This window comes from Dasypus novemcinctus, chromosome 5, assembly GCF_030445035.2.
Source record: "Dasypus novemcinctus isolate mDasNov1 chromosome 5, mDasNov1.1.hap2, whole genome shotgun sequence".
NCBI classification, from domain to species: Eukaryota; Metazoa; Chordata; class Mammalia; order Cingulata; family Dasypodidae; genus Dasypus; species Dasypus novemcinctus.
The window spans coordinates 71840231-71862815 of NC_080677.1; the positions used below are offsets into that span (position 1 = coordinate 71840231).

Sequence of the window (22585 nt, forward strand, 5' to 3'; positions counted from 1 at the left end):
TGACTGTCAATAGCATCACTTCTCCTATTAAAGCCTTCAACTTGGATTAGAGATCTCTCGTTGTTGAAGGCAGTCTCTTCAGTTGATTGCAGATGTAATCAGCCATAAATGCAATCAACTTACTGATGATTTAAGTGCAAGAAATGACCTCATAGTAACAATCAGGCCAATGCTTGTTTGACCAACTGGGTATCATTATTTAGAAAGTTAACACATAAACTTGTCATCATCACAGTCCACCTCTTATCAACTTGGCAACCATACATATCACCTTAAACTGTACTTAACCTCTAAGTAAAAAATAATAATGGACATATTTTTCACCTAACAATACTTAACCATCCTGTATACAACTGGAAACACTAAATCTTTCCAGAATAGGGTTCAAGTCCTTGGATAATATTTACCCTTACACTTGATATCCTATAACTTAATTACTATGAAATGTAACTAATGCAATTTATGTCATGTGGTAAGGGGATAAAATAGGGAAGAAAACAAAGATATTTCCTTTATTTACATATACAATCAAAATAAAACAAGGAAGAAATATTCATAACCATTATAGTTCATCTTTGTAACTGATAACATGGTTGTAGTCATATTTATCATACCTTCTTCCATTGCCCATTCCATGTTCCCTTTACCCTCCAGCAAGCACTTCAGCTGGCTTTGCTCCAGACCTTTGTTCCTGAAGATTCTAGGCCATTGGTAATACTGCCTGGATTAGGTTGTTCAGTTTTCTGTTGCCTTAAATCACAGGGAATTAACCTAGCCCTATAAGGGCTTCTAAGATATGTAGACTAGCAGAGCGTAAGGTTTCAGGAAGAGGAAGCAAACAATTTCCTAGTGGATCACTGTGGGTAAGAGTAAGTGGTTCTGCTTCCTTTTCCATTCCTTGATTCCTAGACCTGTGAATCCTGGCTATGGGAGAAATAGCATCATAGAATGGATGCTCATTGAGAGCATATGCAACCTCCTGGAGAACATTGCCCAGTTCTGCAAAGTATTGCCTCCTAGCTGGTACTGTAATTGTGTATTCCAAAGGCCATTCAATCATTCTATCAATCCAGCTGCTTCAGGATGATGGGGAACATGGTAAGACCGATGAATTTCATGATGTGTGCCCATTCCCATGGATCATTTGCTGTGAAATGGATTCCTTGATAAGAAGCAATGACAGGGGATAAGGTATTCTATATGTTCATAGATGGTAATTTTGGCAGAAGCATCACAGGCAAGGGAGCACTTAGCCGCATTGAGTGTAGCCAGGTCAGCCTTGGTGAGTTAAAATCCATGTTGCTGAGCCCATGCATATCCTCCATCTCTACCAATATGACCACTTTGTTCATGAACCCATTAGGCAATGACAGGAGTGGCTGGGGAAAGATGCTGACTCATATCCAAAGAACAGGTCATCTTATGCACTTGATTACTAAATCTTCCTCTGCTGAAGTTACCCTTGGGTAAGCATTCATGTGAGATACTAATACCTTTATGATTTTTGCCCACTCAGAAAGGTCTATACACATACCTCTTTCCCAGACCTCTTTGTCACCAATTTTCCATCATGTTCCTTCTAAGTCCCTGACCATCCAGCCAAACCATTGGCAAAAGCCCATGAATCAGTGTACAAAAGCACTGCTAGCCATTTTTCCTTCCAAGCAAAATGAAAAACTAGGTGCACTGCTTGAAGTTTCGCCCAGTTGAAGGATTTCTTATCATCACTGACTTTCAAGGACATCTATAAGGCTGTATTGAAAGCAGCTTTCCACTTCTAGGTGGTACCCTCATATCATGCAGAACCATCTATAAACCAGGCCCAAGGTTCTTCTTTGTCTTTCAGCTGATTATAAGGAACTCCCCAAAAAGCCATAACTATGGGCTGAAAAATAGAAGGTAATATGGCAAAGTGGGGTGATGGACATTTTGGCCATTTTGTCATGTAATTTGTGCCTTCATTTCCCACTCAAGCCCTATCTCATATACACCACTTCCATTTTATGATGGAGTGCTGCTTTGCATGCCTAACTTTACAGCTTGGCAGGTCAGACAACACCCAACTCATATCTTATGGTAACTTGGTGGCCCATGTTTAAGCACCTGTTCTCTAAAAGAGGTAAGTACTGGAAGTGGATGTGGCTCAACTGATAGAGCATCTGCCTACTCTATGGGAGGTCCAGGGTTTGAACCGAGGGCCTTCTGGCCCCTGTGGTGAGCTGGCCTATGTGCAGTGCTCCTGCAGCCAAAGAGTGCTGTGCCATGCAGGGCTGTCCCCTGCATGGGGAAGCCCCATGTGCAAGTAGTGCACCCCGCAAGGAGAGCTGCCCCTTCGCGATAAAAGCACAGCCTGTCCAGGAGTCTTGCCGCACACACAGAGAGCTGATGCAGCAAGATGACACAACAAAAAGAGACACAGATTCCTGGTACCGCTGAGAATGCCAGCAGACACAGAAGAACACACAGTGAATGGACACGCAGAGAACAGACAATGGGGGAAGGGGAGAGAAATAAATAAAATAAATCTTTAAAAATAAATAAATAAATGAGGTTAGTCCACTACAGAAGATGGCAAGGTCTTGCTCCAAAATCCTAAGGGTCTGCATTGTGATTCTCCGATAGGGCCCTGCCAAAGGCTCCAGGCAGCGTTGCTATTTGCCACTGACAGTTACAGCATCATTGGGTCTGCTGGATCATATGACCCAAGTGATAGTGCAGCTTGCACAACAGCCTGGACCTATGGCAGAGCCTCCTCTTGTTCCAGTCCTCACTCAAAACTAGCCACTTTTCTGGTCACACACCGTAAATGTGCTGGAGTAGCACACCCAAATGAGGAATATGTTGTCTCCAAAATCCAAGGAGGTCAGCTATGTGTTTTGCTTCTTTTTTGGTAATGGGAGGGACCAGATAGAACAGCTTATCCTTCACTTTAGAAGCGATATCTCAACATGCTTCATACTACTGGACACCTAGAAATTTTACTGTGGTGTAAGGCCCCTGCATTTTTGTTGGATTTACATTCTCTGACGTTCAAATGACTTGCAAATACCTTACCAACAAGTCTAGAGAAGTTGCTACTTCTTGCTCACTAGGTCCAACCAACATGATGCCATCAATATAATGGACCAGTGTGATGTCTTGGAGAAGGGAAGGTGATTCAGGTCCCTTCAAACTACATTTTGACATAGGTGTGGAGAGTTGATATTCCCTGGATGGAGGTCAGTGAAGGTATATTGCTGGCCTTGCCAGCTGAAAGAAAACTGTTTCTTGTGGTCTTTACTAACAAAAATTGAGAAAAAAACATTTGCCAGATCAATATACTGGATACCAGTTATCAGGGGATGTGTTGATTTGCTCAAGCAGTGATACCACGTCTGGAAAAGCAGCTCCAATTGGAGTCACTACCTAGTTAAGGTTACGATAATCCACTCTCATCATCCAAGATCCATCTGTTTTTTTGCATAGATCACATAAGAGAACAGGCGGGAACCATGTTCTTTAAAACACTCTATTGAATTCCGTGTCCTCCATGTCTCATTTCCCCATTTCCCTATTGGTGTTTCTTGCTATCATTCACAAATAAATTACTTTTCTTGAATTGCTAGTTTCAGTCTACTTGTAAGGAACCAAAATAAATACAGTGCCAGAAACCTGTCATCAAAGAGTTTGACTATAGAAAATAAAGATAACAGATGATTTAACAATATTGTGAAGAAGGCAGTCTTGTTCGTATAGTAAATATTGGCACCTAAACTGGGATGGACGTAGGCTAGGCATTGAAAACAAAGATCCACTAAGACAATGACTCTCCACTCATAGGACTCAGAGAAGGAAATGGACAAAGTATAGTGCAAGAACTGCATGGACACAAAAAAGGATGTATTTGCTCTTTGGACCAAGCTTTAGCTTATTTATTCCATACAACAAACCACAGATATGGATATTGTTATTCTCCCTATTTATAGAGGAGAAAATATAAGGTCTGTGAGGGTTCTTAAGAAGGGTATCTAACTTTGATTTGATGTGGGCTAGCTGGGTAACAATAGCAAAGAGAATTCCTTGGATGTGCTTGAATAGTGGAAAGATCTTGTTCCAGATTTCCAATCAAAAGTGTGGCACATTCACTTCTGCACTGGAATTTACTCCAAACACATCTCCTGCTTTCTCTCCCACTGTGTTCTACTATAAGTGGGAGCCAGGCGATGTATAGTTCACTCCCAGTTCTCTCCTTTAGCTTTTCTTTAGCTTTTTCCACCCAAATTTGATTTCTTAATCAATAGGAAGTACCCATATTCCATATCCCGAGTAATTTTAAACCATGGATTGTGGTTGAGAACTCCTAGCTTTGTCTTTGCTATACAAAGTTTTCCATTGTGGGAACTTAGAAATCCCTTTTCCCTGTTAAATAAATATGGCTTTTAAGGCTGTTGGATAGAAACTTAGACATAATAAAATATCCAAGCTAAACAATGATATATTTGTTTTAGCTGGTTTCCATTTTCGTCTAGTGTTGAAACCCATTCTTCTCAATAGTGGGGAAATTGGGTGAAGAAAGAAAGGGATGGGAAATCCAAGGAGTAACATGATACAAGGTGACTGAAATTTTTATCATTTCATTATTTTCAAAATAAATCATGCTTGACTTTGATATGGAGTGTGTGAAAATAAAATTAAATAAAATCCCTGTTGTATAATGAAGAAATTGTTGTATGTAATGTATGAAATGATAATATTAAATATAAGATTTAAATGATATAATGTAGACACACATAAATGTCTTTCCTTCTCTCCCTTCTTTTCCATCCTACATAACCTCTCGAGCCCAATTAAAGATGAATTAAATTGCTGTAGTGATTACCAACTTTATGTACTTGGAGGCTGTGATTTTACCCTGATTATTTTACACTCAATAATTCATTGACCATGGTGTAAGTCTTTATATTTTGTTTCAGTATGATAATTTTCTGAAGTTGATAGTGATTAATTTGGAAAGGCAGTACCAGTATTATCATTGGAAAAATTAACACAGTTTTATTGCTAGGACATCACATAGTGCAAGTGATGTTAACTTTGATCATGAGTCAAGAAGATCTGTGAGTTGTCTAAGTCAATAGGAAGAAGCATAGAAAATGAAGCATTTTGGTAAAATATATTTTAATGTTTTAGATGATTATATTCACAGCTTCACTGGAGATAAAGATTAAGGACATGAAAGCAGGTGTCTCAGTATTATGGATGTACTTATTTAATTCTAGATTGAGATTTCTGGGAGATTTGGTCCCTGAAGAAAATAGTATATTTATCTCCTTGTACTCTATTTTGTCTCTATCCTTCACTTTAAATCATATATTTATTGATATCATTTGGGAGTCCCAAGAAAAGCTTGCAGACAACTCTCTATTAAAGTTTATCAAATAAAGAAATAAATTGATATAGCTCTTAATATTTAACAAGAAATGATCTCCTTTGAAGTTTAAGAGCCAAGGAGCTTTGAAATCACAATCAACTTGAAATTCCCATTTGATTACCTTTAAGAGTGAAAATGGTCTGCTTTAACTAATCTAAAGCTTTTTAAATCTGTAAACTTTTCCTCTAGTATGATGCATTTTGTATGTGCATGTGTGCAGGAGCACATTTCTGTGTATTTTGTTTAGTCTAGAATTTTCAAGAGTTCTTATAGGCCTATTTGTTCATATAGCCATTTAAAGCAGTTCGTACAACATTCTAGGCACTGTGCCAACATTGAATATATGCATAATAGAACACAATCTCTACTCAAATTGGAACAATTTAACCCTCTTACCAGAGAGGGTTTTTAAAAAATTTAGTTTATTTTATCTAGAAGTAATGATCATTTCCTTTCAATGAATATTAAGAATTTTTTTTAATTTTTTTATCTAGGATGATATTTCCAATTGCGTGATCAGCTTCATACTACCCTTTGGGGTGGAGTCCTTGAGCATCTTTGCAGTTAGTTAATTAAACATAACAAAGACCTACTTATCTATTACCTTTTGGTGTGACTGCTTATCTTGGAGACTTTGGCTTGTTGATAAATGTTCTGAGCCAGTTATTAAGTAAAACTTCATTTATAAGCACCATAATGGCAACTTAAAAAAAACACTCTATAATACTGCAAATATGGGTAAATTTGAAAAGATGTACTAGATGTAATAGGAGAAAGCTTACAAAAGGCCAAAATTATGTTCCCATTTTGTTCTCCTTCCAGTAAGCTAAAGAAATTAGTATTAAATAAACATTTTAACACAAATTGTAAAAAACAGTTAAAGAACACATAAACTAATTTATCTCAAAGATCATTAAGTATTATCTTTAATCTTAGGTGAGCTATGTAGAGTATATAAGGAATTCGTTGTCTCCAAGAAGTTGATCCTTCTTAAATTCATAATAGTAGTATAATGAGTACTTGATTAGGAAAAAGAAGATCTGTATTAGACTCAGTTTAATTGTTGTTAGTATTAGCTTTCTAATACACATATTAAGATAGGTAATATCTACTCCCTGGTTTATTTTTAATTGTCAGGTTCGCCAATAAAACATATATTTAGGAATGTAAAAATGTCCAGCACAGTGCTTGGTGAGTGTACAAAGTTTATTCACATTTATTCTTATGAGTGAATTCTGAAAGTTCAGAAGGGATAGGTTTTTTTTTTTGTATTTTCACACTATAATCCATAGATCATTGAATGGCACCCTAGCAATAGAATCATATTCTCACCTACTTTAATAGAAACTGTAGTGCTCAAGTCTATAATCAATCTTTCTATATTCCATTCTTTATTATGCAACTAGTGTCTAACTGCTATTGTGACAGTTTGAAGTTATTTTATAAATCCCAAAAAGAAAAAGATTATGCTCTTAAACTAATGTATTCCTGTGGAAATGGCACCCTTTGATTGCATGAAATTCAGTTGAAGGACCTTTAGGACTTTTTATTGGACCACGTCAGGGAGGCATGACTCAGGTTGAGTCTCCGCCCTCTTGCTGGGTCTGATATAAATGGAGACTGAGAGAGAGACCACACACACAGGAAAAAGGAGCTCTGCCATATTTGATCCTGCAATGTGAGAAAGGACTCCAGTTTTGCCTACAGTTGAGCTATAAGGAGAGAAGCCCTCAAGAGGCTCGAAGAGCTGAGGCCCAGGGAGAGATGAGCCATACCTGAGAACTTGTAGCTGAACTCAGTAAGAAAGCAGAGCTGCCAAAACTGAGAGAGGAAGTCTGGAAAAAGATAAACCCTATTCCTAGTTGTCTATAGCTGAGCTCCAGCAGGTGGTAGACCCCAGAGGGGAAGGCGGAGAACTTAGCAGAGATCAGCAGCTATCTTGCTAAACCAGGCCAGACAACAGGATCAACAGTAGCTGACACTGGTGAGAAAACATCTCTTACAGTGCTTGGATTTGGACATTTCATGGCCTTGGAACTGTAAGCTTTTATCTCAAATAAATCTCCATTATAAAAGCCAACACATCTCTGGTACTTTGCATCAGCAGCCCTTTGGCAAACAGCTATCAAATAGTTGATGAAAATAAATTGATAGAAATCTTTTTGAAAATGATACTTTCTTTGATGATAAGAAATATTAAGTTGGCATTACATATATATTTTTTTACCTTTCATTCATTACAGAATTGTTAGGAAACTATTAAGATTCTCTGTTTCAGCTAAGCAAAGTGTGAACTCTTGGCTTTTTAAAAAATTATGTTTAAATATTAGGAAAAACAGTTTTTATGTGAGTACACATAGGAATTTCTATTCAACAGATATTCTTTATCATGTTATGCTTGTGAGTAAAGAGAAGATGGATACACAGTGAAGGAAAGAAATGAAGGAATGAAATCTTTTAAGGAAGCTGTAAGAACTAAAATCCAGGACATAGATCAGGGAATTAGTTTTGAAACAGTTTTGTTCCTGTAATGCCACCAACAGAAAGAGTAGCAATTTAAGCAAATATTATTGACTGGACGTAACATGAATTTAGAATTGAAAGAACACAGTATGGAGTATGCTATTTGTATTAGTATTTTCAATTGTAGGAGTTAGAATCCAAATTTTAGCTAGCTTAAAAAAGTCAGTTATTAGTCCTATAATCAAGAAGCCGACAGATGGAGACATCTAGCCATTGCTATATTTGTTTCTCTGTATTTTGGTTTTAATCTTTGTTGGAGATTTGGGCCAGAAGGGTATCGGGAATGAAACAAAGAAAGAAAGAAACAAAGAGAAAGTAAGAGAGAGAGCTGAGATCAGGGGTTCTGCGAGTAGAGACTTCTCAGACAACTTTATTGTCCTCTAGGGCTCTCTGTATACTCAAGTCCATGTGAGAACAAGCATGCAGTTAACTATTAGCATTACTCATGATCTAAGGAACTCAAAACATCTTATCTCAAGGTATAAGGTCTAAGTGTTCTATCTAACTATAAAATGTATCTGCTCATCTTTTCTTTTCAGCATTTAACAGCTTCGTCCTGTTTGCTGGGAACTCTTAATTACCGTATTCTTTAGGTTGCAAGCATAGCCATGGAAACAGCGCATCTCTCTTTGCTAGACACTAATGCCTCAGTTTCCAACGAATCTTATTTTTATCCATGTGTCAGGGAAGATAGCCTATGATAACCTCCAATTCACATTTGTGTTTTCCATTTTGTAAACCAAAGAGACTTCTTACGTTTTGGCTCTATCATATGGTTAGAGGATAGTGCTTTCACTGGCTCAAGTTTCCTGGCTTAACTACCCTTGGACCTACTTTACAGCCAGAGAAATATGGGAATGGGATATGATTATTGATAGATTTATGCAGTTATTAATTTTTGTGGCTAAAATAAGTGGGGTGATAAGATTTCTCAGTCAAAGAGAATCACAAGATTGGATTGGGGAGAGAAGAGTTCCAAAGGCTCAACCAGCATATGAACAGTCCAAAGATTTAAGTCCCTGAGACAAAAATCTAATAGGTATCGTGATAATTATCGGTTCAAATAAAAGGGATAGAAGAATCACAAGTAGGGAATTTATAAATGAGTCTATCTTGAATATAATGGGGAAATAAATTATCATATATTCCCAAATAGGGTCCACTGAATGGACATTGGTTTCATTCAGTTGTGTGCCTTGCATATAGTGTCCAGATGTCCCCGGTGTCCTCAGAGGCACTTCTGTGTACTGTGGCAATTAGTGAAATCTGCCTAAGATCGAGTTGTGGCCAAAACCTACTCTCTAGTTCTTTAGACCTGCCCAGGGTAAATAAAATGCTGATGATAGACAAGCCCCTCCAAAAAACAGGGACAATCTACAACTGCAAGCAAAGCAGTTCCTTCTATCTGCCTCATCATATCTAGCCCTCTCAATCTGAAGCAGAGCAAACGTCATCCAAAATTCCTCAACACTGGGTAATGAAAAAACTCAAGGGGGTGGGAGGGTAACCATGGACCAATGTAGATTTATTGTTATTGTAGGTATTATCATGTGGTAATGGAAGAACTTGTAGCATTGATATAAAGTTAGTGCATACCAGAGGTTCAGAGGGGAGAAAAAAGGGTGTATAGGTGGAACAGAGGACATTTTTAGGGCACTGGAATTGTTCTGTATGATACTGCAATGATGGGTACATGACAAAATACATTTGCCCAAGCCTATAAAACTGTGCAACACAGAGTGAAACCATAAACTATACATCTTGATTAGAGCAATGCTTCAATTTGGTTCATCAGTTGTGACAAATGTACCTCACTAATATAAGTGTGTATGTGGGTGGGTAGAGGTAATATGGGAATCCCCTATACATTTTTCACAAATATTTTTTCTTTTATTAATATTTATTTCTAAAAATAGGCATACATTCAAATAGGCATACAGTTCAAGGCACAGAATTCAAATACATTATATGGCACACTGTGACAAGGCTCTCTCCCTGCCTCCTTTCTAAAAATTTATCTACAGAGGGAGTGGAGGTGGCTCAAGTGTTTAGGCAACTCTCCCATATGGGAGGCCCTGGGTTTGATTTCTGGTGCTTCTTAAAAAAGAAAACAACCAGACAGCAAGTCCAAGCATGAGGAGGGAGAAATAAAGAAAAATAAATCTTTTAAAAAAAAAATTACCTGAAGAGAAAAGCATACATTTTAAGAGTATAATTTGGTGAGTTCTGGTAAATGTCTACCCAGGTGAAACCACCCTCTGATTCCTCTTTTTTTTTCCTTATTTTCTCCATTTTTTAAATTAGAGAAGTATGAGCTTACAGAAAAATAATGCATAATGTGCAAGAATTCCAGTATATCACCCCTCCACCAAAACCTTATTTTGTTGTGGAACTTTTGTTACAGATTATGAAAGTACATGATCAGACTGTTACTACTAGCTACATACTTGGTGTATTTTTTATCCACCCCCTCTTATTAACACTATTGTACCTTTATTATAGTTCATGAGATAGCACTCTCATATTTGTACTGTTAACCATAGTCCATCTTTCTACCACATGGTTCCCCCTATCACTTTTTTTTTTTTTTTCAGGAGGTTCTGGGGATTGAACCCTGGACCTTGTACAAGGGAAGCAGGCACTCAACCACTGAGCTACATCCACTCCCCTCCCATATAGATATATGTATATATATTTTTTGAGGTACTGGGGGGCCAGGAATTGAACCTAGGACCCCTATGTTGGAAGCCAGCGTTCAACCACTGAGCCACAGCAGCTCCCCTGAGTTGTATTTTTGTTTTGCTTGTTTGATTTGTTTTTTTCAGGAGGCACCGGAAACTGAACCTGGGACCACAGGCACTCAGCCACTTTGAGCTACATCTGCTCCCCACACCCTATACTTTTGATGTAGCTTTTCTGTATCTAAAATGTCTCTAAAAATAAAGTTTATAATGAATTTTTTTTAAAGTTTTCCAAAGACAGTAGAATTTCTGAAGAGAGAGAGAGAAAAAAAGCCAAACAAAGCAAATCCACATTTATTAACAGTTTTTAAAAGGTTGAGAACCACCAACTCAATCTGTGTGAGGGTTACTTGTGAAATTTTCTCCAGCAAGTTTCTAAAGTTTGGGTGATAGATGGTGTATTAGTCAGTCAAAGGGGTACGGATGCAAAATACCAGAAATTGGTTGGTTTTAATAAAGGATATTTATTTGTGGTAGGAGCTTACAGTTACCAGGCCATAAACCATAAGGTACTTCCCTCACCGAAGTCTATTTTCACATGTTGGAGCAGGATAACCCTGATATCTGTGAGGGTTCAGGCTTCCTGGATTGCCCTGGGCTCAGCAACTGTTTCCTTCACAAGGTCAGCTGTAGACTATCAGGTGAATGGCTCTGTCTCTTTTCCTTCAATTCCAGCTTAAGACTTCAGCATCAAACTCCAACATCAAAACTCTAACCTTAGAAACCTGCAACTCTGTCCTTTGCCATGCCTTTTATCTGTGAATCCCCACCCACCAAGGGGTGGGGACTCAATGCCCTAATGATGTGGCCCAGTTAAAGCCCTAATCATAACTCAATCAGGCTGAGATACAGATCAGATTACAAACATAATCCAATATCTATTTTTGGAATTCATAATCATACCAAGCTGATACAGATGGACAAGCAAACTTTTGGTTTAATACAAGATTGGAGATTTTCTAGAAGGAGTGCTTAGAATCATAGGTAAATTTGAAGCACAGCAACATGCTTAATTACTATTTACATTGGGCTTTCTTATAAATTATCTCATTTGGTTTATCAGATTAAAACAACAACAACAACTAGTACCTCCATTTTGTCCACTTGCTGTATGGAATCGTGAGAAGACTTAAGGTGAATTAAAATAGACTCACAGCACACTGATATAAGAAAATAAAATAATAATTTAATTAATGTATAATTAGAGATGGAACTATTAGATACAATCTGTGGATATGTATTCCCAATTTTTATTATTTTTCCATCTATAAAATAAGACTTGCTAAGATTCATGGGACAGATATCTTGTTCCAGGCTGGAACAATTATTTCATTTTCTTGTTTTTGTCATAATGCAAGTGCAGTTTTATTATGTTTCTTCAGTCTAGTAATCTGGGAATTTCACCTCTAGATGGACTCATTCTTATCATTTCTTCCCTTTTATTTTTATGAAGTCCATACTTTTTCAACATGCTTACCTGTTCCATATTTTAACAAACATAAATACATTTTACAAGGACCATTGCCAAGGACCTAGTTTATTCTTTTAGCTGTTTTTAGCTGTCTTTAGAAATATCCACTCATGTTAATATCCAGCTCTCCCTACCACCACATCCATGGATTCACAGCCACATACACACCACTGCATACCCACATTCCTAAATTCATTTATTCATATATTATTGCAGTGCTGCTGGTGGACTCATTTCATCCACCACAGGTGAGTTTGGACACCATCCCTAAAAGTGGTTTGTGTGGCTGGTCGAATTGCTGCAAAGACACATCAATCAGAAAATTCGAGTTATACATTATTTGAGCTAAATAGCATGAATCTTGGCAGGCCAGGAACATTAACATAATATATTTTTAATGAAGAATATCTTTAATATTCAATGGATTGACTTCATATTTGGAGCTGAGGAGTGCTGAAAATGACAATAAGAAGGAGATTTTTCAAAAGTGACTTTAGCAGACAATACAGTTTCCCAAAATTTGTCAGGCTTTGGATCATCTGCAGAGCCAAAGGTATAGCCAAGAAAATAGAATTAGTATATAGGACAGGAAACTCATTTCTATTTCAATTTTGAATGTTTTATATATTTCAGTTGCTGGCTATAAAATCTTAATTTTAAGTTACAATATTTAAGTCCTAGCCCTGGCAACATTTTACTTCCATGTGGAAGCTTTGTACTTATACTCCAGATTTTTCACAAACCATTCATCAAAGCCAGGTTTTATAAGAAAAGTGGCATGCAAGGGACTGTCACTCACAATATATATATTTAAGATGGAAAGATCTCTTTTGGTTATATTTAATTCTTGACTCCCTGAAGACACTGGGAGACTAAAGTAATTTATCTCTCAACTTGCTAAGGGATGTTTTAAATTTCAAAAAGCAGCAGTATTATATTAGCATGAACCATTTGGGTAATTTGTTTCAAGGAGATAATAAATAACTAGAATACTTGGTTAAAAACCAGAATCAAAACAATTTGTTCTTATCATCTCGTGGTGCTTAAATTATGAAAAATAACTCTCTAAAGGCTTGACTAATCCATGAATCTAGTTTGAGGCTGTTTCAGGCTTTATCCTACCCTACTATGCATAATACATGAAATCCACTGAAACATTTATGTTTGAGAGTGGAATACCTTTGAATATGATGTTTTACAGTTATTTGCATAAAAACATTTGGCCAGAAGGATAATAAAGAAACAAGATGACTCCATTCTATAATTTGATAATTAATTTATATGCCATAGCTTTAATCAAAGTACTATTTGAGACTGACTTTAAATAACCATGTACTTTCTGGAGGAGGAAATGGGGGAATTTCAAGTGATAGCGTGTAAGATCACCAAAAACGTATGGGATCTGGCTTCCTTTGGTGGTCCTGAGACCCAAAAAACTCCCTGTATCATTTCTAAGCAGGGAGGAAGCAGGGAGCAGTATAAAGGGAGGAGCAACTCAACTGATAGATACTGTTGCTTTTCCTCTTTTAATTCTTCTTTTTACAGCCAGGTTCCTCATTTTGTAAAATGCCCCTTTTCTATTTTCCTTTTAGAACTAGGTTCATTTTAACTAGATCTCATTTCTATAAAAGCTTTTGAACTTAGAAATTGGGCTGATTGGGTGAGAATTGTCCTTTATTTCCAATCCTTTTAGGTTAGTTCAAGTAATAATTTTGGTAATTCAATGATTTGAGGATGTGTGCTATTGCAACTTGATTTTGTTTAACATCACTGCTTACATCTTAGTATATATATTTTATACAGCAGAAAAGATAATTGTAGGTGAATGAAGAATACTGCTTCACTGAATTACGATTTTTCTCAAACTTATATATTTTTAAAATCTTCTTGAACCAAATAATTCTGAAACTGTGAAAACAGAAGTCACAATTAAACATATCATTAAAATTTTCCATAAGAATATATGAGATACTGAGACTGGAAATTTTGTTTTTATATGGTTATGTAAATTAAATACTCTATTGTAGGGAGCCACCCGCTGTGAGACCTATCTACAACCTCTCACAACATGGCGGATCTCACAACATGGCGGAGTTCACAAATCTGCCCTGTCATTTCCTTATTCTTCTCCTCCCTGCTTCTTTGTTCTCCCCCTCCCGCCACTACTCAGGTGCACAGCAATACGCATGCGCAAGGCACAAAACTCCACAGACCTGGCACAAACTTTCAGCCAATCCCCTCCTTGGACGTCTGCCACCCACAAGACCAGCCTATCACCTATGTACACGTTCCCTTCCCTCTCTATATATCCCCGTGTTTTATCCCCAATAAACGAGACTTGATCAGAATCCTGTCTTGTCTCCATTCTTCTCGTCCCCTGCCCCACCCTGCTTCTTCCCACAGGTCCCTGGACTCGCCCCCGTGGGACCGGAGCACTCTATGAATATTTGTCATTTATTTTAGTGCCAATGCAGTTATATTGCTTGATTGGGTTGACTTATAAAATGGAAAGTGACAGTTCCCTCAAATTCTGATATAGTATATAGATTTATCCTTACTAAAATTGATTAACTGAACTTCTCTGTTAGGTAAAATAAGGGACTAACTAAATATGAATATTATCAATACAAAGTTCAGTGTCTGAGAAAGTACAGTGTATTTTTAAAAAGAAAGGTAGTAAAAAATATACTCTTAAGCCAAAAACAAATGTCACATTTAATAGTGGGGAAGAAATTTAGATGAAAGGTAGTGTATATAATTAGTTACACATTCTGCTAAGGTTTGTGTTCTGTTATTAAAACATGACAACCTGTCTAAGCACACATGTTTAATTAGGTACTTCGTAGTTTTGTTGTTTTTCTAAAACAAGTCATATTTTTGCATTTATATTTTGACCATGTAAGAAATGAATATAGTAGTAACAAAAAAAGGCTCTTTGAAAATTAGGAATATAAAATACCCAGGTACAAGGAGTTCGTTTGCCATGTATTAGTCTGCCAGAGGGGTGCTGACGCAAAGTACCAGAAATCTGCTGACTTTTATAAAGGATATTTTTTGGGGTAAAAGCTTACATTTACATGACCTTAAAGAGTCCAACTCAAGGCTGCTTTCTCACCACGTCTGTTGCCGTGTGCTGAAGCAAGATGATCACTGATCTCTGCCTGGTCTTTCTTTCCTGGGCTTCGTCCTCCTCTTGGGGCTCCCTGGGCTCAGCTTCTTCCCTATCTCAGCTGTAGGCTGGCATAGGCTTGTCTCTCAGGGCGTTCATATCAATCTCAACTTTTTCCCAAGGTCAGCTGTAAACTCTCAGGTGAATGGCTCGTATCTCTTCCCAGGGCTCCAGGATCAAACATGACGGAGCTCTTTCTCTTCCCGTGTGTCTTCCTGAGTGAGTGTCCACTTATTATATGGGCCCATCAAGGGGGTGGGGAACTCCACCTGAGTCGCACATTACTGACATGGTCAAATCAAAGCCATAATCTTAACAGGTAATTAATCAAGGGATCCTCAACTGAATCCAGTATAATCAAAAGGTTGTCATACCCAGAAGAATAGATTAGCTTACAATCTTTCTCTTTTTGAGATTAATAAAATAATCTCAAACTGCCACAACATGCAATATAAATGTATGCCTCATATGTTTTTTCCCAGTATGCTTAAAAGAAAAAAAAATCAGTGTTTGGAATTTTGCATCATCCAAAATATAGAATCTTGTGCAAATTCATAAAATTTAAATAAAGTTTGGAATACATATTCCCAATAACAGTTGAGAAGCAATATATAGTTTCTAAAAGAAAACTAGTTAAAGGATTTTTGTGTAAAGTATAATATAGTAAAAAGGTGAAAATGTGAACGGTCTCCAATAAACTGAACTTTTCTTCAATTTTATTTTCTGTCTGTTTTTATTACAAGCATGGTTTATCTTAACAGAATTAAAATATTTGGCTTGAGTTCAGACTGGCATTTCTTTATCATATGTATATCCCTTCTGATACTGAATGTGATACCCTTAATAATAAATAAATTTGCTTTTTTTCTTATCTGTAACTGTTTTACACTTGGGTATAAAATTGACTAATCAATTAATTCCATTAGCTCTATCTAATACTATGAAACATGTTTTTTTTAATAATTGATTTTTTTCCCATTATTTTGTCTGAAGGGTATGGATGGGAAAGTTTAATTTATATGGTGGTTCTCTTGACAAAATAGTATGTGCATATAAGTATTTAATAAATGTCTTTTGAAAGTGGTCCCTTGAAATTTAATGCAGTTTCACTTTTTTCTCTGTGTTCCTATTCTATAAATGGTAGAAATTAAGTCTACAAAGAAAATAAACTTAGTGTTTCAGCTGTTACTCCAATATACTCTACAAAGTGAAAATTGTCACCTACATACAAATTATAGAATTGCAAGACTGACCAATAAACTAATAATTAGGTTTCAGTCTCAAGTGGATTCAGAATATTTAATTATTTTGTGTATGCTATGAGTTCTGATTTTGTATGTTAAGTCTGTTACAAAACTAATGCTGTAAGAAACATTTCCTGAATTAGAACTTTCATGCCTAATGCTATACGAAATAATTCATGAGTTAGAACATTCATGCCCATTGAAATTCTTTAGTGACTTTTATTAATTCTCTTTTTAAAAATCAATTAAATGGTAGTTTTGAAAGTTCTATTGATAATAAGTAAAATAAATTCAAACTTATGTTTTTTATGCAGTGTTCTGGTTTTATTTTTTATTGGTTTGTCTGTTAACGGCCTTCATAGAGGCTTATATTCTACGGCTCTTTAGTCCTATGGCACATTTCTTACACTAAAAAAGGAAGGGAGTGGGCAGGTCTGTGGCAAAGAAGTTTGGAAAACAAAACAAGATGTCTTTTCCTCTTGGAAATTTGTAATGTATATTCATATACTGCAGACCCTGTAAATTCCTGCCAACGGGACAATTTTAACTTTAACCCTCTTTCTTTCAAAAACCTTACTACCATGCACCACTCTTGCCAATGTGACATCTATTAATATATTGAAGAACTAGTGATTTTTATTTTGAAACATACATTGAGAAGTAATCATTTAGTGATTTTTTTTCCAGAGTAGTTTTCTTTATATCTGATTTCATGTAGTGTAAGTTTGCTTTTATTGAGCATTAAGAGTATCTGTGTTTGGAGATGTTTAAGAGGCACAGAAAAATACATCTTTGCATAGTGCTCAAGTTACTACTGAAGACATACTGAAAAGGGCTTTATCTCCAGTGAATTCATAAGGAAAAGAAAGGAAAGGGAAATCTATATAGATGGCCTTGGAGGCACAAATAAGAATTTTAAATTCCTTAGCAGTCACTTTTTTCACCCTTTCTTTTCCATTCCTCCTCTGTAGTACGAATTTTACATAATTTATATTTATGGCATATTTCAGCAACATTGATGGTTAGCAGAGCTGTCCATGTGTATTTATTCTTGCTATAGAACAAATGATAATTCACCACTTGGATAGAGTACGAGTTAGATAATCTGATAGTTTTTACACTCTAAATCCAGTTACTCCTGCTCCCTTATCTGAATCTCGTGAGGAAATTTCTGCCAATTTTGCATAAATACACATTTCTTCAAGAATACTTTCAAAACTGAGATATCTTTTTAAAAATCATTTTCAACAGTCTTACCGTGCTGCTTTTCCTACGTGCTTCTTGATAATCCTGCATATCATTTAATGGTTTAGGCACATATATCACTTATTTGCATTATGAATCCTTCACTGTATTTTTTCTTGAACAAATGGTTCTCAGACGTACACTGAGCTCTTCTTCTCCAATGTGTTTTTTTATATCACTGGCATACTGTTTTAATATGTTAGAAAATATTGGTTAAGTATATATGGCTCTTTGTGTAATATATTGTGAAAGGGCTATTATGAGGAGTTGATTATATAAAAGTAGTCATAAAATGTATTTAATGTTTGAGCTAGTATTTTTTTTTCCTTTTTTTACTCAAATCAATAAGGCACTCCTTTTATTTTCTTACAGAGCAATGAAGTTGTCTACTACAATGCAAAAGATGATCTCGATGTAAGTATTAAAAGCTTTAAATTAAAGTCTAAGTAAATGTCGTTATAATAGGAGGGTTGCTTTTATTGTATGAATTGAACCAGAAGGTTTAGTTTTTCAGAAAATATTAAATAGTGTAAGTACAATACTAGTTAAACATACCATGAGACTCTCAAAACAAACAAACAAATGCAAATTCTCATATATTTGACTTTTTTTTTACCAGAGAAAATGATACCTAGATACACTTAACCTATTCACTTGAAACTATTTGTTGAGTACTCCCTTTATTCTAGGTATTCTGAAGATGTTGAGATAAATCAGTGAATGAAGCAAATATAATAAAATTATAATTTGTCACCCATAAGTTTTTTAGAGGAACCTGATAAACGTTATGTTCCTATACTATTCTATGGAATTTCCTTCAAGCTATTTTTTTTTTAATTTAAAGAGTTATTTATTTATTTTTCTCCCCTTCCCCCCAACCCACCCCGGTTGTCTGTTCTGTGTCTATTTGCTGCGTCTTCGTTGTCTGCTTCTGTTGTTGTCAGTGGCACGGGAATCTGTGTTTCTTTTTTTGTTGCATCATCTTGTTGTATCAGCTCTCCGTGTCTGCGGCGCCATTCCTGGGCAGGCTGTATTTTCTTTTGTGCTGGGCGGCTCTCCTTACTGGGCGCACTCCTTAAACATGGGGCTGCCCTACGCAGGGGACACCCCTGCGTGGCACGGCACTCCTTGTGCACATCAGCACTGCGCATGGGCCAGCTCCACACGGGTCAAGGAGGCTGGAGTTTGAACCGCGGATCTCCCATGTGGTAGATGGACGCCCTAACCACTGGGCCAAGCTGTTTAAAAGAAAATTTCAAAAATATGCAGCATGAATAGAGCATAAGAGAAAAAAAAGATTATAAATATAATGTTTACTTTTCATGTCACAGTTTCCCAAACTACTACTGCTAGTATTTCTGAAGACCATGGATTTTTGAGCACTAACTTTACCTGTGCACTGCTATTTCATTTAACTCCTAAATTAACACTATCAAGTAGGTTTTCTTTTCTCCATTTCATAGATGAAGAACTTAGATTTTTTAAAAATTATTTTCATTCTTCAACACATAGCTGCTATGCCAGTGCTAGTTTTCCTCTTAAAATGAATGTATATGTCATTTAATGATGTAGGAAATGTTTATCAAGGACAAACTCAGTTAACATAAAATGTTTTTACAGTTTATTGAGTGGCATCAGAATGTATATCACTTTTGAAAAGACGCTATTCATTCAGACCACTGGGGATTAATAGTTAGTATTTAAAAGTTCCGTAGTAATTTAAAAATATTTACAAAATATTTGTCAACTTTCCTAGTATTACACCAATAATTTAAATTTTTATTAAACATTTAAATTGTAAAACTAGGACAAGTTTTCTCATGAATTAAGTGGATGAATAACATATTCTAGTCAATTTTCTAATCAAGTGTTGTCTAAATATGTCATCAATACTGCAAATACATATTTTCTCTAAACTAATTAAATAAGGTACTTTTTTATAAAGCAGTTTGAGTTATTTAAGTCCAGTTTGCTTATTAAATTATGAAAGTTATTTTTTGTTTTATACAGAAAATGTCTAAGTTTCTTGGCTCAATTTTGTGTGCAAATGTAAATATGACTTCAAACACTATATTCAAAATTAGCATTTACACAAATAAAAAAGTGCACACAGATAATGTGCTTGTAACATATGAGTGTTTCTCAATATCTATGGTTGCATAATTTGCCTACACAGATGTTCATTCACATATTCAAATAAAACTGTGTAAGAGTAAAGGAATTGGTATAAGTGAAACTACTGAAATTGCTTTGTCTTTTGCCTTATCTAATACAAAAAAATCTATAATACTTGCTCGAACACTATTTGAAAGTTCCATTGTTTTTTTGTTTTCTGTTTCATAGCTTGTCTTAGAACACCACAATAAAAATTATTTAGCAACTTTTAATCTATATTATTCACTGTAGATAATAAAAGCATTTTTATTAGAAGCAGGTGTAACACATACATTTTTTCTCGTGACTACTTGATTATCAATAGGACTATAAAAGGATGCATTCTTTATTTATAGACATGAAATGACCATTAGCAAATTAAATTAAAATCTAATAAATAACAAAATATCTCTTTTAAATTTAAAACATGCAAATTGTAGTCAGCATATGATCAAGTAATTTCCATTTTTTATATAATAACAATGGTGTTAGAATAAATAGAAAAGAATGTTGTGTAGTGGAAGGAGCACTAGAATAGGAATTTGAGACTTCGATTCATCTCCAGTCGGACCTAAAATTGTAGTTACCCCTAAGGCATTAAAACCCTAGACATTTTAAAAAAATTCTTTTCCTGTAAGGCATGATACAACTGATAGGTGCTTCATAAAGTTCGTTCTAGTTTTGAGTATTCTTGGATGAAAAAAATATACTTATATGTATAAAGACTATAACCACATTGTGGAATTTAATAAATAGTCAGAAGGAGAAAAATAAATATGCCCATTACCCTTTACCCTAATATAAACATACTATTTTTTGTTGCATTTTTCGAGGTTTATTTCCATCACATATGTTCACTTATTTCCATGATGTATGTTAAGTGAACAAATTATTAACTGCCATAATCATTTCCTGTGTTGTAAAAAAATAGTTGGCCTGTTTCAGAGTTGATATAACACCATCCAATTATGTCTTCCTTTATTTGGAAATTTTAATTTTTCTTGGTAAGTATTCATACAGATAACAATGCAGTAAACATCTTTGTGTATAGACAGTTTCCTTCAAAATTTTAAATTTATATTTAGGATTCCTAGATATGGAAACATTGGATTAAAGATTTTGGAAATTTCAATTAATTTTGATCCATATCATAAAATCCTTTACAAAAAGGAATAATACTAAGTTCCACTACCATCCCACAATGTTCAACATAACTGTTTCCTCAAGGGCTATTCAGACTATATTGAAAAGTAATTTAGCACATATATAGTTTTACACTGTTTTGATTAGTTGCATTGGTCAATTTTCTGATTCCATCTTCTTCCTGGGAAAACCATATTTGTTTAGGCTCTTTTACTTTCTAGCTGTTTGGCCTTGTGAAAGTTCCTTTATCTAATTGATTCAGTTTATTTATTGGAAGAATCTGTATGCTGTTAATACATCTTCCTGCTGGAAATAACACGCTACATACATAAATGTGAGCATATATTGCCTGACACATGTAAGCATTAAATAAATGTTATTTACCCTCGGTCATATTAAGGAATCTTAGTACTTTTCATTATATTTATATTTATAACAAAAATAAAATTATTTTATTTGTAGCTAAGATATTTTAAGGAATATTTCTTGCATTAACTTGTAATCCATATTTCTCAATGGAATTTGATCTGATTTATTATCAAAAGCTAAGCCTAATGTTTCAGAAAGAGACATCAGAAGCATAAGGAAAAAGTGTGAAATATTTTGTTGTGAATTTGGGAAAATGTTTTTATTGCATGGATGAATTTAATTATTTTCACATTTCCTGTTATCCATGTAAATTGCAGAATCAAAAATGATATGGCAGTCATTGGTTATGAAAAGCAAGAATGTAATTTATCAAGAGAAAAAAAATGTTTGGGAACAATTATACAAAAGAGCATAATTCTACTTATAGAAGGTTTTGGAAAATGACAAGACCAAACAATTCTTATTTCATTCTCAAACTAAGCGTTAAATGACTTGCAGGTGAATTTAACTAATACAGTCCAGTTTACTGCATTTGAATATTTTTATGAAAATTTTCAGAATTTGTAAGAACTGTGAGATAAAATATTTTATACTTCTTTAAATTTTTTAATTGTAGAAGCTCAAGTTACCTTAGATATGATAATACAGTTGTGCTTTAAAACCTTAGATATGTGTAAAATGAACCATGTTGTATTGATTAGTGCATTGGTTGGCTGTTGTTGTAGAGAGACCCAAAGTAAATGAGTAAAACAAGTTGATTCCGCTCTCATGTAACATTCGGGTAGCTCCCAAGTCGCCTTAAGACCCAAGCTCCTTCTCTCATGTTCTCTTAGTTATTCTAAGTTGCAGTCCAAGATTTATGCTCCAACATCCACCATGTTGTTTGCATTGCACACAACAGGAAGGAAATAAAAGGCACTGATAGCGTTTTCCAAAAGTTTCACACTTACTTCTATTTGTACCACTTGTCCAGACCAGACTGGCCTAGTTGGGAGAGGATGTGGACTATAGTTTAGTTTTGTTTTGTCCTTCCTGTTGTGTGCAATGCAAACAACATGGTGGATGTTGGAGCATAAATCTTGGACTGCAACTTAGAATAACTAAGAGAACATGAGAGAA

The 22585-nt window shown here is 35.4% G+C and overlaps 1 protein-coding gene across 6 annotated transcripts in view; it reads left to right on the forward strand.

Annotated features, from left to right (window-relative positions):
- The window catches only part of CACNA2D1 (calcium voltage-gated channel auxiliary subunit alpha2delta 1), a 545135-nt gene that overhangs the window by 303262 nt on the left and 219288 nt on the right, over nt 1-22585 (forward strand). For all 6 annotated transcript variants that reach the window (XM_071215190.1, XM_058297102.2, XM_058297103.2 and 3 more), the window contains exon 5: nt 18173-18214. In XM_071215190.1, coding sequence (XP_071071291.1) covers nt 18173-18214 — 42 coding nt within the window. The remainder of the gene's footprint in view (nt 1-18172; nt 18215-22585) is intronic.